An 11,488-nucleotide genomic window follows, 5' to 3' on the forward strand; every position below is an offset into this window, starting at 1 on the left:
ACTATTGCTGTTGTGCTATGGAGCAGCTGGGCGCTATGGGGTGCTATGGGGCGCTATGGGGCGCTGTGGGGCACCAAGCAGAGAACACAGCGCCCCAACCCGCCCCCCTCACGTCCCCCCTTTAGGAGCGAGACCCCCCAGCTCTTCACTGTGGTCCCCGAGAAGCGAACGGCCACAGTGGGCGGCGCCATGATGGGATCCACACACATCTACGATATGGCGGCCGTGAGAACACAGAGCTATGGGGGGGGTTATGGGGCGGGGGGGTTATGGGGTGGGGGCACCTTGGGTCTGTAAGAGTGTTCCCTGCAGGTGGTGGGTGGTTATGGGGCAGTTATGGGTGGTTATGGGGCACTTATGGGGCAGTTATGGGGCAGTTATGGGGCAGTGATGGGGCAGTGCTGCATTGATGTGATATTGTTGCCCCCCTGCAGGTGATGGGTGGTTATGGGGCAGTGATGGGGCAGTTATGGGGCAGTGATGGGGCAGTGCTGCATTGACGTGTTATCATTGCCCCCCCTGCAGGTGATGGGTGGTTATGGGTGGTTATGGGGCAGTTATGGGGCAGTTATGGGGCAGTGATGGGTGGTTATGGGTGGCTATGGGGCAGTGATGGGGCAGTTATGGGGCAGTTGTGGGGCAGTTATGGGGCAGTTATGGGGCAGTGCTGCATTGATGTGATACTATTCCCCCCCCCTGCAGGTGATGGGCCGCAAGGGGCCGTCGGCGGAGGCTCAGGGCGTGGAGGTGGCGCTGGCGCCGGAGGAGCTGGAGCTGGATCCTACGGCCATGACCCAGAAATACGAGGAGCGCGTGCGGGAGCAGCAGGCGCAGGTGGAGAAGGAGGATTTCAGCGACATGGTGGCCGAGCACGCAGCCAAGCAGAAGGTCTGTGCCCCATAGCTGCCCCATAGCGGCCCCATAGCGGCCCCATAGCAGCCCCATAGCTGCCCCATAGCAGCCCCATAGTGGCTCCATAGCAGCCCCATAGCAGCCCCATAGCTGCCCCATAGTGGCCCCATAGTGGCCCCATAGCAGCCCCATAGCAGCCCCATAGCGGCCCCATAGCGGCCTCATAGTGGCCCCATAGCGGCCCCATAGCTGCCCCATAGCTGCCCCATAGCGGCCCCATAGCGGCCCCATAGGGACCCCATAGCGGCCCCATAGGGACCCCATAGCAGCCCCATAGCAGCCCCATAGCGACCCCATAGCAGCCCCATAGCGGCCCCATAGCGGCCCCATAGCGACCCCATAGCGGCCCCATAGGGACCCCATAGCGGCCCCATAGCAGCCCCATAGTGGCCCCATAGCAGCCCCATAGCGGCCCCATAGGGACCCCATAGGGACCCCATAGCAGCCCCATAGCAACCCCATAGCAGCCCCATAGCAGCCCCATAGCAGCCCCATAGCTGCCCCATAGCGGCCCCATAGCGGCCCCATAGCAGCCCCATAGCGGCCCCATAGCGGCCCCATAGCAGCCCCATAGCTGCCCCATAGCAGCCCCATAGGGACCCCATAGCAGCCCCATAGCTGCCCCATAGCAGCCCCATAGCAGCCCCATAGCAGCCCCATAGCTGCCCCATAGCAGCCCCATAGGGACCCCATAGCTGCCCCATAGCAGCCCCATAGGGACCCCATAGCGGCCCCATAGCGGCCCCATAGCTGCCCCATAGCTGCCCCATAGCAGCCCCATAGCTGCCCCATAGCTGCCCCATAGCAGCCCCATAGCTGCCCCATAGCAGCCCCATAGCTGCCCCATAGCTGCCCCATAGCGGCCCCATAGCAGCCCCATAGCTGCCCCATAGCGGCCCCATAGCAGCCCCATAGCTGCCCCATAGCTGCCCCATAGCAGCCCCATAGCTGCCCCATAGCTGCCCCATAGCTTGCCCCATAGCAGCCCAATAGGCTGCCCCATAGCTGGCCCCATAGCAGCCCCATAGCAGCCCCATAAGCGCCCCATAGCTGCCCCATAGCTGCCCCATAGCAGCCCCTCTCCCCCCTCACCACCGTCCTTTGCTCCTTTGCTCCCCGCAGCAGAAGAAGCGCAAGGCGCAGCCGCAGGACGCACGAGGGGGGGGCAAGAAATACAAGGAGTTCAAGTTCTGATGGACCCACACAGCCCTGCTGCCCCCATTGAACCCAAGGCCCCATTCATCCCCATTGACCCCATGGCCCCATTCATCCCCATTGTCCTCTATGGCCCCATTCATCCCCATTGACCCCCATGGCCCCATTCATCCCCATTGACCCCAAGGCCCCATTCATCCCCATTGTCCTCTATGGCCCCATTCATCCCTATTGACCCCAAGGCCCCATTCATCCCTATTGACCCCCATGGCCCCATTCATCCCCATTGTCCTCTATGGCCCCATTCATCCCCATTGACCCCCATGGCCCCATTCATCCCTATTGACCCCCATGGACCCATTCATCCCCATTGTCCTCTATGGCCCCATTCATCCCTATTGACCCCATGGCCCCATTCACCCCCATTGACCCCATGGCCCCATTCATCCCTATTGACCCCATGGCCCCATTCACCCCCATTGACCCCATGGCCCCATTCATCCCTATTGACCCCAAGGCCCCATTCATCCCTATTGCCCCCTCTGGCTCCATTCATCCCCATGGCCCCATTCATCCCTATTGTCCTCTATGGTTCCATTCATCCCCATTACCTTCTATGGCTCCATTCATTCCTATTGCCCCCTATGGCCCCATTCACCCCCATTGCCCCCATTCATCCCATTCCTGCCTTGTACCCCCATATTTTGTAAATAAAGCGGCGTTTCTTCACCATTTTCAGCCCATTTCTGGTTTCATCCCAAATGTTCCAGGTACGGGAACCCAAAATGGGCCCAAATGAACCCAAATGAACCCAAAACGAACCAAATCAGCCCAAAATGGACCAAAATGGGCCCAAATGAGCCAAAATGGGCCCAAATGAACCTAAAATGAACCCAAATCGCCCCAAAATGGGCCCAAATGAATCCAAAATGAAGCCAAATGGGCCAAAATGGGCCCAAAAGACCCCAAAATGAACCAAAATCGCCCCAAAATGGGCCCAAGTGAACCCATAACGAACCCAAATTAGCCCAAAATGGGCCCAAATTGCCCCAAAATGGGCCTAAATGAACCCAAAATGAACCCAAATGAACCTAAAATGGGCCCAAATCAGCCCAAAATGACCCCAAGTGACCCCCGGAAAAAGCCCCCAGGGGGCGGGGTGAGCGAGGGGAGCCAATGGGAGCGTGGGCGGGGTGCGGGCAGCCAATCATCTGTAAGACGGGGCGGTGCTAAGGCGCGTGGGAGCGGAATCAACCAATGAGCATCGCGGGGGGGCGGAGCTGGGCGGGGAGAACCAATCAGCGGCTCAACATCGGGCCGGGCCGAGGGCTGGTGGGAAACAACCAATGAGAATCACCGGAAGTGAGACGAGAACACAAACATCCGGTTGGATCCAACCAATCAGCGTCGCCGTGCGGCTGTAATGGCGGCCGCCATGTTGGAGCGCTCGGTTGGGCCCGGCCCGGCCCCGCCGCCCCCCCCGGGGGTTCAGCCCCAACCGGGGAACAGCCCGGCCCGGCCCGTGCACATGAACCTGTTCGCGGCCTGGGACGTGGATCGCAGCTCACCGGCATGTGTGCCCCGGTACGGCCGGTAACGGGGGGTTACGGCGTCCGGTATTACCGGTATTACCGGTATCACGGTGTCCGGTATTACCGGTAACGCGGGGTTACGGTGTCCGGTATTACCGGTATCACGGTATTACCGGTATCACGATGTTACGGTGTCCGGTATTACCGGTAACGGGGGGTTACGGCGTCCGGTATTACCGGTATCACGGGGTTACGGTGTCCGGTATTACCGGTATCACGGGGTTACGGCGTCCGGTATTACCGGTATCACGGTGTCCGGTATTACCGGTATCACGATGTTACGGTGTCCGGTATTGCCGGTATCACGGGGTTACGGCGTCCGGTATTACCGGTATCACGGTGTCCGGTATTACCGGTATCACGGGGTTACGGCGTCCGGTATTACCAGTATCACGGTATCACGGTGTCCGGTATTACCGGTATCACGGCATCACGGTGTCTGGTATTACCGGTATCACGGGGTTACGGCGTCCGGTATTACCGGTAACACGGGGTTACGGTGTCCGGTATTACCGGTATCACGGGGTTACGGTGTCCGGTATTACCGGTATCACGGGGTTACGGTGTCCGGTATTACCGGTAACACGGGGTTACGGTGTCCGGTATTACCGGTATCACGGGGTTACGGTGTCCGTTATCCCGTTATCCCGGTACGTGTGACCCGTCCCCGTTCCCCTCAGGCTGCTCAGTCTGACGCTGCAGCGGCTCGTGCTGCTCCGTGACAAAGAACCGGGAAACGTCGTTGGTGATCGGCCGTTTAACTGCAGGTGTGGGGGGGAACCGGGAGGGGATGTACACGGGAGGGGGTACGGGGATATGGGGGGGTTGGGGGTGGGGGGGTCCATGGTTGTTAATAGGGGGTTGGCCGGGGTCGCGATTTGGTGTAGTGGGGGTTGGGGTTCCCATTGGGGTATAGGGGTTGGTGGTTCCCATTGGGGTTATAGGGGTGGCACGGTCCCATTGGGTTATAGTGCTGAGTTGGGTGCCCATTGGCGTGGTCATAGTGGGGTTGGGGGTACGATTGGAGGTTATAGGGGTTGGGGTCTCATTGATTTTTGGGGGGGGCTGGGATAGAAAAGGGGTTTTTATGGGGTGGGGGGGGAGTTTGGGGGGCATGAGGGGGTGGGGGGGGCGCATGGGGTGGTTATGGGGTGGGGGTCCATTGGGATCATTTTTTGGGGGGCTGTGGGTGTGGGGGGGACCTTATGCGGGGAAGGGAAGAAATTGAAGGTGGATAATGGGGAGGGCTGGGTGGGGGGGATCCATTGCTGCTTCTTTACGGGGTGCTTGGTCGGTCCCATTGGGGTATATAGGGCGGGTTAATATCACATTCGTTGGTTATGGGGTTTCTTGGGGTCTCATATGGTTATGGGGTTGGAGGGTTCCCATTTGTTGTTATGTTGGTTTTTGGCGTGGGGTCTCATTGTGGTTATGGGGGTTGGGGTCTCATTGTGGTTATGGGGGTTGGGGTCTCATTGTTGTTATGGGGTTTTGGGGGGGATCCCATTGTTGTTATGGGGTTTTGGGGGGGTCTCATTGTGGTTATGGGGGTTTGATCCCATTGGTGTTATGGGGTTTTGGGGGCGGTCCCATTGTTGTTATGTGTTTTGGGGTCCCATTGTTGTATCGGGGTTTTTGGGGGGTCCTCATTGTTGTTATTGGTGAGTTATTGGGGAGGTCTCATTGTGCGTTATGGGGGTTGGTGGTCCATTTGGTGCGTATGGGATGTTGGGGGTCCCATTTGGTGTTATGGGCGGTTTATTTGGGGCGGTTGGTCCATTGTTGTTAATGGGTTTTGGGGGGTCTCAGTTGTGGTTATTGGGTTTTGGGGGGTGTCTCATTGTTGTTTATGGTTTTGGGGGTGTTCTGGTGCCCATTGTTGTTATTGGTGGTTTTTGGGGGGAATGTCTTCATTGTGGTTATGGGTTCTTGGGGAGATTTCCCATTGGTCTTGTTACCGGGAGTATTTGAGGGGGGTTCTCATTTTGTTAATGGGGCATGTTGGGGGCGGTCTCATTGTGTGTTATGTGGTTTTTGAGGGGAGAGGTCGAGTCCCTCATTGTGGTATTTATGGGTTTATGGGGGTTGACCCCATTGTGGTTATGAGGTTTTGGGGGGTGATCATCTGTCCATTGTGGTTATGGGGTCTTTTGGGGGGTCCCATTGTTTGTTACTGAGGGTTTTGGCGGACTGGTTCCCATTGGCTGTCATGATGCAGTTTTTTGGGGTTTCATTGTGGTTATGGGTTTTTTGGGGAGTCAGGTCCATATTGTTATGGGTGTTATTCGGACTTCGGGTCATTCCCATTGTTTATGGTTTATGGAATGGAGGGGGTCTCATTTTGTGTTATGGGGTTTTGGGTGGCCGCGTACTCTAATGTGTGTATATGGAGGCTTTTTTGGCGGGGGTCTCATTGTTGGTTTATTGGGGTTTTGGGGAGGTTCTCATTGTGGTTATGGGGTTTTGGGGGTCTCATTGTTGTTATGGGGTTATTGGGGCGGTCCACATTGTGTTATGGGGATATCGTGGGGGAAGTCTCATTGAATATTGTTATGGTTTTGGGGGGGGGTTCATTATGGTTATGAGGTTGTTGGCGGTGCGGTCCCATTGGTTTTATGGGTATTGGGGGGGTCCCATTGTGGCTTTGGGGTTTTGGGGTATTGTTGGTTATGGGGATATTCCCATTGGTGGTTATGGGGGGTTGATTCCCATGGTTTTATGGCGGTCTTGCGGGGAGGTCTCATTGTGTTATGTGGGTTTTGGGGTCCATTGTTGATATATGGTTTTTGGCGGGGGTCCCCATTTGGTTCGGTTTCGTTTTTGGGTTGGGTTCTCATTGTTTGGTATTATGGCGGTTTCTGGGGGGGGTCTCATTGTTGTTATGGGGTTTGTTATTGGGGGGGGTCTCATGGTCTATGTGGGTTATTGGGGGGGGTCTCATTGTGGTTATGGTGGTTTTGTGGGTACTCATTCTGCTGCTGTTTCTCAGTGGGCTCGAAGGCGGAGTCCTCTCGCATTCCAACGAGATTCCCGCTCCCGGGCGGAGGGGGGCCGATCCGAGCGGAGCTGCGCTCACGTTCTCATTACAGGTGGGGGGCAAAGGGGACGTGGTTCATGGGGGGGCACATATAGGGGTTATGGGGGGCACATATGACATATAGGGATTAATGGGTACCGGTGCCACATTTATAGCGGTTATTGGGCCGAGGGCACACTATAGGGTTTTGGGGGGCACAGTCATAGGGATCCATGTGGGGTAGCATATATAGGGTTAGGGGCGACATATAGGATTATGGGGGAGGTCACCAGTAATGGGATTAGTGAGAAGGGCACAATATAGGGATTATGGGGGGCACATATAGGGGTTATGGGGGGCACATATAGGGGTTATGGGGGGCACATATAGGGATTATGGGGGGGCACATATAGGGATTATGGGGGGCACATATAGGGATTATTGAGGCTCGCAACCCTTAGTCAGTGGTGATGGGAGACAGTGAATTAGGGATTTATGGTGGGACATAGTAGGGCGATTTAGGTGGGTTCTGGCCACCTATAGTGATTATGGGAGGCACATAATAGGGATTTATTGGGGCTAAAAAGAAAGGCAACATAACAATATCAGATATAATAGGAACCGCAAGAAAAAAACACAAGAACTATATCCCAACGCTACCACAACCTACAACCGCGTGACCTCTAAAAACATCACAAAAAAACACCCGCAACACACGACAAAAACCAAACCGGAACCAGACCCACTATTATCCACGCAATTATCACTAGGAACGACCGCCAACAAACCAGCACAAACCTAATCCCACCGGATACCATCCACATAGCAAACCCAGACGAGCCAAACACATATAGGGCCTACTACCTGGCGACTTATAGAGCCGCGCAGACCCGATCTCAACAGAGAGAATTTGCGGCGAAACACGCCACGGCATCTGCCATCTCCCTTCCCCCCAACAATACCACACTCTACCTACCACCCCACCCACCACCCACAACACACCACACTAAGTACCGATTTCCCTAGCAGCGCCCCACCAAGACAAGGACACCAACACTCGAGCACTATAGCAAAAGGAATCTTCGCACACCCAAACCACACACAACAAAGCTCCAAACCACCTGATCAACACAACAAGCGACCGGACAGGCAACACCACAGACGACCCAACAATCGAAGCCTACCACACACAACGCTTGCGCTCAATACCCGGGACAAGCCTCCACTCGAAACAAACACTCCCCACGCACCACACCCAAAAAACAACCCACACCCCACAACCCAACCCAAGCAAACCCGCCAACCACCCACCCATCAACCACAAAACACAGACACACCTAAACGACACAAGCACAACAACAACACAGCGAACCAACACCAACCACAAGGAGACCACCAACAAAAAACTATACATCAACACCAAACACAACCCGCACTAACATCCCCACACATCAACCACCCATAAACGCCCTATTAAACCCTCAACTCAACACTCAAAACCACCCACTATAAACCACAACACCCCTCACAAACTATAACCATACGACACCAACAAAACTCTCAAAAACCCCACAACAAATAAAAAACCAACACAACACTACAGGACAAACGCAATTTCCCCCATAACAACCCCCAAATAACATCACCCCCAACCCACACACATCCCATACCAACAATCAACACCAACTATCAACGACTCCCCTATTAAACAGATCCATAACCCACCGTCCCTCATCGCAGCTCACCCCCCTATAACCACCCATAGCCCCCCCATAACCACTCCCCAACCCTCCCCCCTATAACCACCCATGCTCCCCCCCCATAACACACCCCCCATCATCCCCCGCATAACAGCTCTCCACCCACCAACCATACCCCCCATTGACCTACCTACAACCCCCAATATACAACAAAAACCACACATAACCCCCACCCCATAATCACCCCCATCCCCATATCCTCCCATAGCAGCCCCCATACTCTCCACCCCACATAAACCCCCCCCATAACCCCTCCTATTACAGCCCACATATAACACTCCCATTCCACCTAACCAAAACCCCATACATCCCCCATATATCACCCCAATAACCCCCCTAACCACCTCATTCCCCACTAACCCACACCCATAATCACCGCCCATATCACCCCCACTAACCCCCTATAAACCCCCTTAACAACCCAAAAACCCCCCATAACCTTCCCACTAATCCCCACCACCATAACCCCCCACATATTCCCCTCCAATCAACACCACACTAAATAAACACACCCCTAACCCTTAACAAACCTCCATCACCGTCCCCCCCACTAAACACATCCCAACTAATCCCCCACCACATAACACTCACCCCATATCCACCCATAACCCCTCCCCCACTTAACCAACCCCATAACCACCACCCCACCTATCCCAATCCCCCAGAATACCCAAACCCCATAACACCCCATAACCATCCATACCACCCATATACACTACCCCCCATATCCCATAACCACACCCAAACAAACTACAACACCCACATCAACCACCCTCCGACTTTATAAAACCCCATAACCCCCCCACCTCAACTCCCCCCCGATAGATTCCCCAGCACCATCTTGCCTCAAATATCCCCTGCACAGGTTCAATAAAATCCGAAACTCCCCTCACCCCCACCTTCCCGTCCCTGCCCCCCAATTAAACTTTTCCATCTACCCCACCGCTCACCCACCCCATAAGTTGATCCATCTACCACATAACTAGAAACCCCCAGGAGCTCCTGTGCCCCCCTCCATCCCCAAATACATCCCCACCCCCTTATGGCCTCCATATACCCCAACCATAGCAAACCACCCAACAATCACATACTAAAGCCGCCCCCCTACATCACAACTCTATCAACCCCAAATCTCTCACCCCAAATAGATAGGGACCCCCGACTCTCACTTGACACACTACCCATCCCCCACAACACATCACCCACCCCATATGGGTAATACCCCCTCCTACAACACACCCCTCAATCCCCCCCCCCCTCCCTCCATACGTTGGGGTCCGGGCTGTGCTAGAGTAAAAAAAAAAAAAAGAAATAAGAAAAGAACCACCTCCTATCTCCCCACCACACACAACACATCTCTCACTACCCGATACCAGGCCTCCCTGACTCCGCAAGACCATAGCAACCCAGATGACGACGGGACAGCGTTGCTGGGTGCTCACCGGGCCACATGACAGGACAAACAGCGCTGCACCCATAGAGAGATCAGAGTGCTCCATATGACAACCAAACACTCAGACACAACGACGGGATCAGAGAAAACGGCGACGTGGGAAACTCGGTTGGCCGGTGAATGGGCTTCGAATGGGTAGCTGAATGGGTGTGAATGGGGTGAATCGTGTGAACTGGTGAAGGAGGAATGGGCGTGTCAATTGAGACCGTGCAACTGAGGCACGTGAATGCCAGGCAGCCCCATGAGGAGGAATGGACAAACGCCGAGTGAATGGGTGAATGGAACAGTAATGGGCTCATCGAAATGGTCAGAATATAGCTCAGCTGAATGCCCCGAAACGATCCACCCAAGTCAGGCCATGCAAGGACCGAGCACTCGCCGTGAATGGGCAGCGTGCAATGGGGCGCGAATGAGAGCTCGAGATGATTGGAGTGAAGAACACCCTACTGGGCCACCGTGAAACTCGGAGACAGTGAAGGAGTGCAATGGGTTGCATTATGCGCTCCGAATGGAAGTGAGATCGACAACTTGGCAACAACATAAACGGCCAATAGGAACACCCACAGTGAGAATGGGCTCAATGGAGGTGAATTGGGCGCGAAACTCACTCGGGAGATCACCACAGAAATGGGACCGATCTCGAACTGGGAAGCACCAACGTGAAAAATACGAGGACAAGGTGAACCATGGGGGTGACATAGGAGGTCACATCGGGGCGCTGACATAGCGGTGGATGACAATTGGAGCTCCGTGAGATGGGGAGTTGATCGTGTGAGATGGGGCGCGTGATAGAGGGGGATGAATTGGGAATGTGAATGGGTCGAATTTGGCAAGGAATGGTGCAGGAAATGGAAGTGATATGAGGCGAGGTAATCGGTATCCGTCGAATGGCGCCGTTGAATTGGGTCTAAGTGAACTCGGGAGCGCCAGAATGGAGCTGTGAAATGGTTGAATGGGAGTAGAATGCGGAGGTAGAATGGGGCCTAATAGCCAATGGGCAACGTGAACAATGAAGGCCACCAGTGCATGGCAGTGAATGGGCGTGAAAAGAAATGGGCCCCCTCAAACATGTGAAATGGGGTGAATGGTGGTAGTAATGAGGAGTGAATGGGGTGAATGGCACACAAGTGAATTTCGACCACCAACACAACGCTGAACATCCATAAGGCTCAACAAGTGAAATGGGGACTCCTCCATGGGCATAAATATCGAAAGCTCAAGTGATATCGCGGAAAATTTGATAACAGTGCAGACTAGAGCACTTCGTACAATCGGTTGAATAAGGGTGTGAACTTGCTGGCCAGTGAATGGGGGTGCACAATGGGTCCGTGAATGGGAGTGCATAATCGATCGAACAATGGGTCGTGTGATAAATGGGCGTGAATGGTGTAACCCACTGCACAGTGAAATCGACGCAGTTTGCCATGAAACCGTCGCAACCACCAACCCCACAACAGGGGGTTATACCCACAAACCAAAAAACCACAACACGCGCACCAGACCTGGCGGACGTGAACCATGAGGAACGACAACAACACACAGTGCATGAGAGCAGTGCACTCGCGCCAAAAAACCCAACGTGACAACCTGGGGGAATGCG

General features: G+C 54.8%; 2 protein-coding genes across 3 annotated transcripts; both read left to right on the top strand.

Annotated features, from left to right (window-relative positions):
• Nucleotides 1–30: 30 nt before the first annotated feature.
• Nucleotides 31–2,212, top strand: SF3B2 (splicing factor 3b subunit 2). Of its 2 annotated transcripts, none has more exons than XM_015851215.2 (3): nt 31–225; nt 703–888; nt 2,035–2,212. In XM_015851215.2, the coding sequence occupies exons 1-3, from the start codon at nt 46–48 to the stop codon at nt 2,104–2,106; spliced, it is 438 nt and encodes a 145-aa protein (XP_015706701.2). In that variant the 5' UTR covers nt 31–45; the 3' UTR covers nt 2,107–2,212. The 2 variants fall into 2 exon arrangements, with proteins under 2 accessions (XP_015706701.2, XP_015706702.2); XM_015851216.2 differs by having other exon boundaries at nt 2,038–2,212.
• Nucleotides 2,213–3,297: 1,085 nt separating this feature from the next.
• Nucleotides 3,298–6,820, top strand: PACS1 (phosphofurin acidic cluster sorting protein 1). Its single transcript, XM_015851214.2, has 3 exons — nt 3,298–3,651; nt 4,340–4,426; nt 6,649–6,820. The coding sequence occupies exons 1-3, from the start codon at nt 3,491–3,493 to the stop codon at nt 6,818–6,820; spliced, it is 420 nt and encodes a 139-aa protein (XP_015706700.1). The 5' UTR covers nt 3,298–3,490.
• The last annotated feature ends 4,668 nt before the right edge of the window (nt 6,821–11,488 follow it).

Source organism: Coturnix japonica, unplaced genomic scaffold (assembly GCF_001577835.2).
Source record: "Coturnix japonica isolate 7356 unplaced genomic scaffold, Coturnix japonica 2.1 chrUnrandom790, whole genome shotgun sequence".
NCBI classification, from domain to species: domain Eukaryota; kingdom Metazoa; phylum Chordata; class Aves; order Galliformes; family Phasianidae; genus Coturnix; species Coturnix japonica.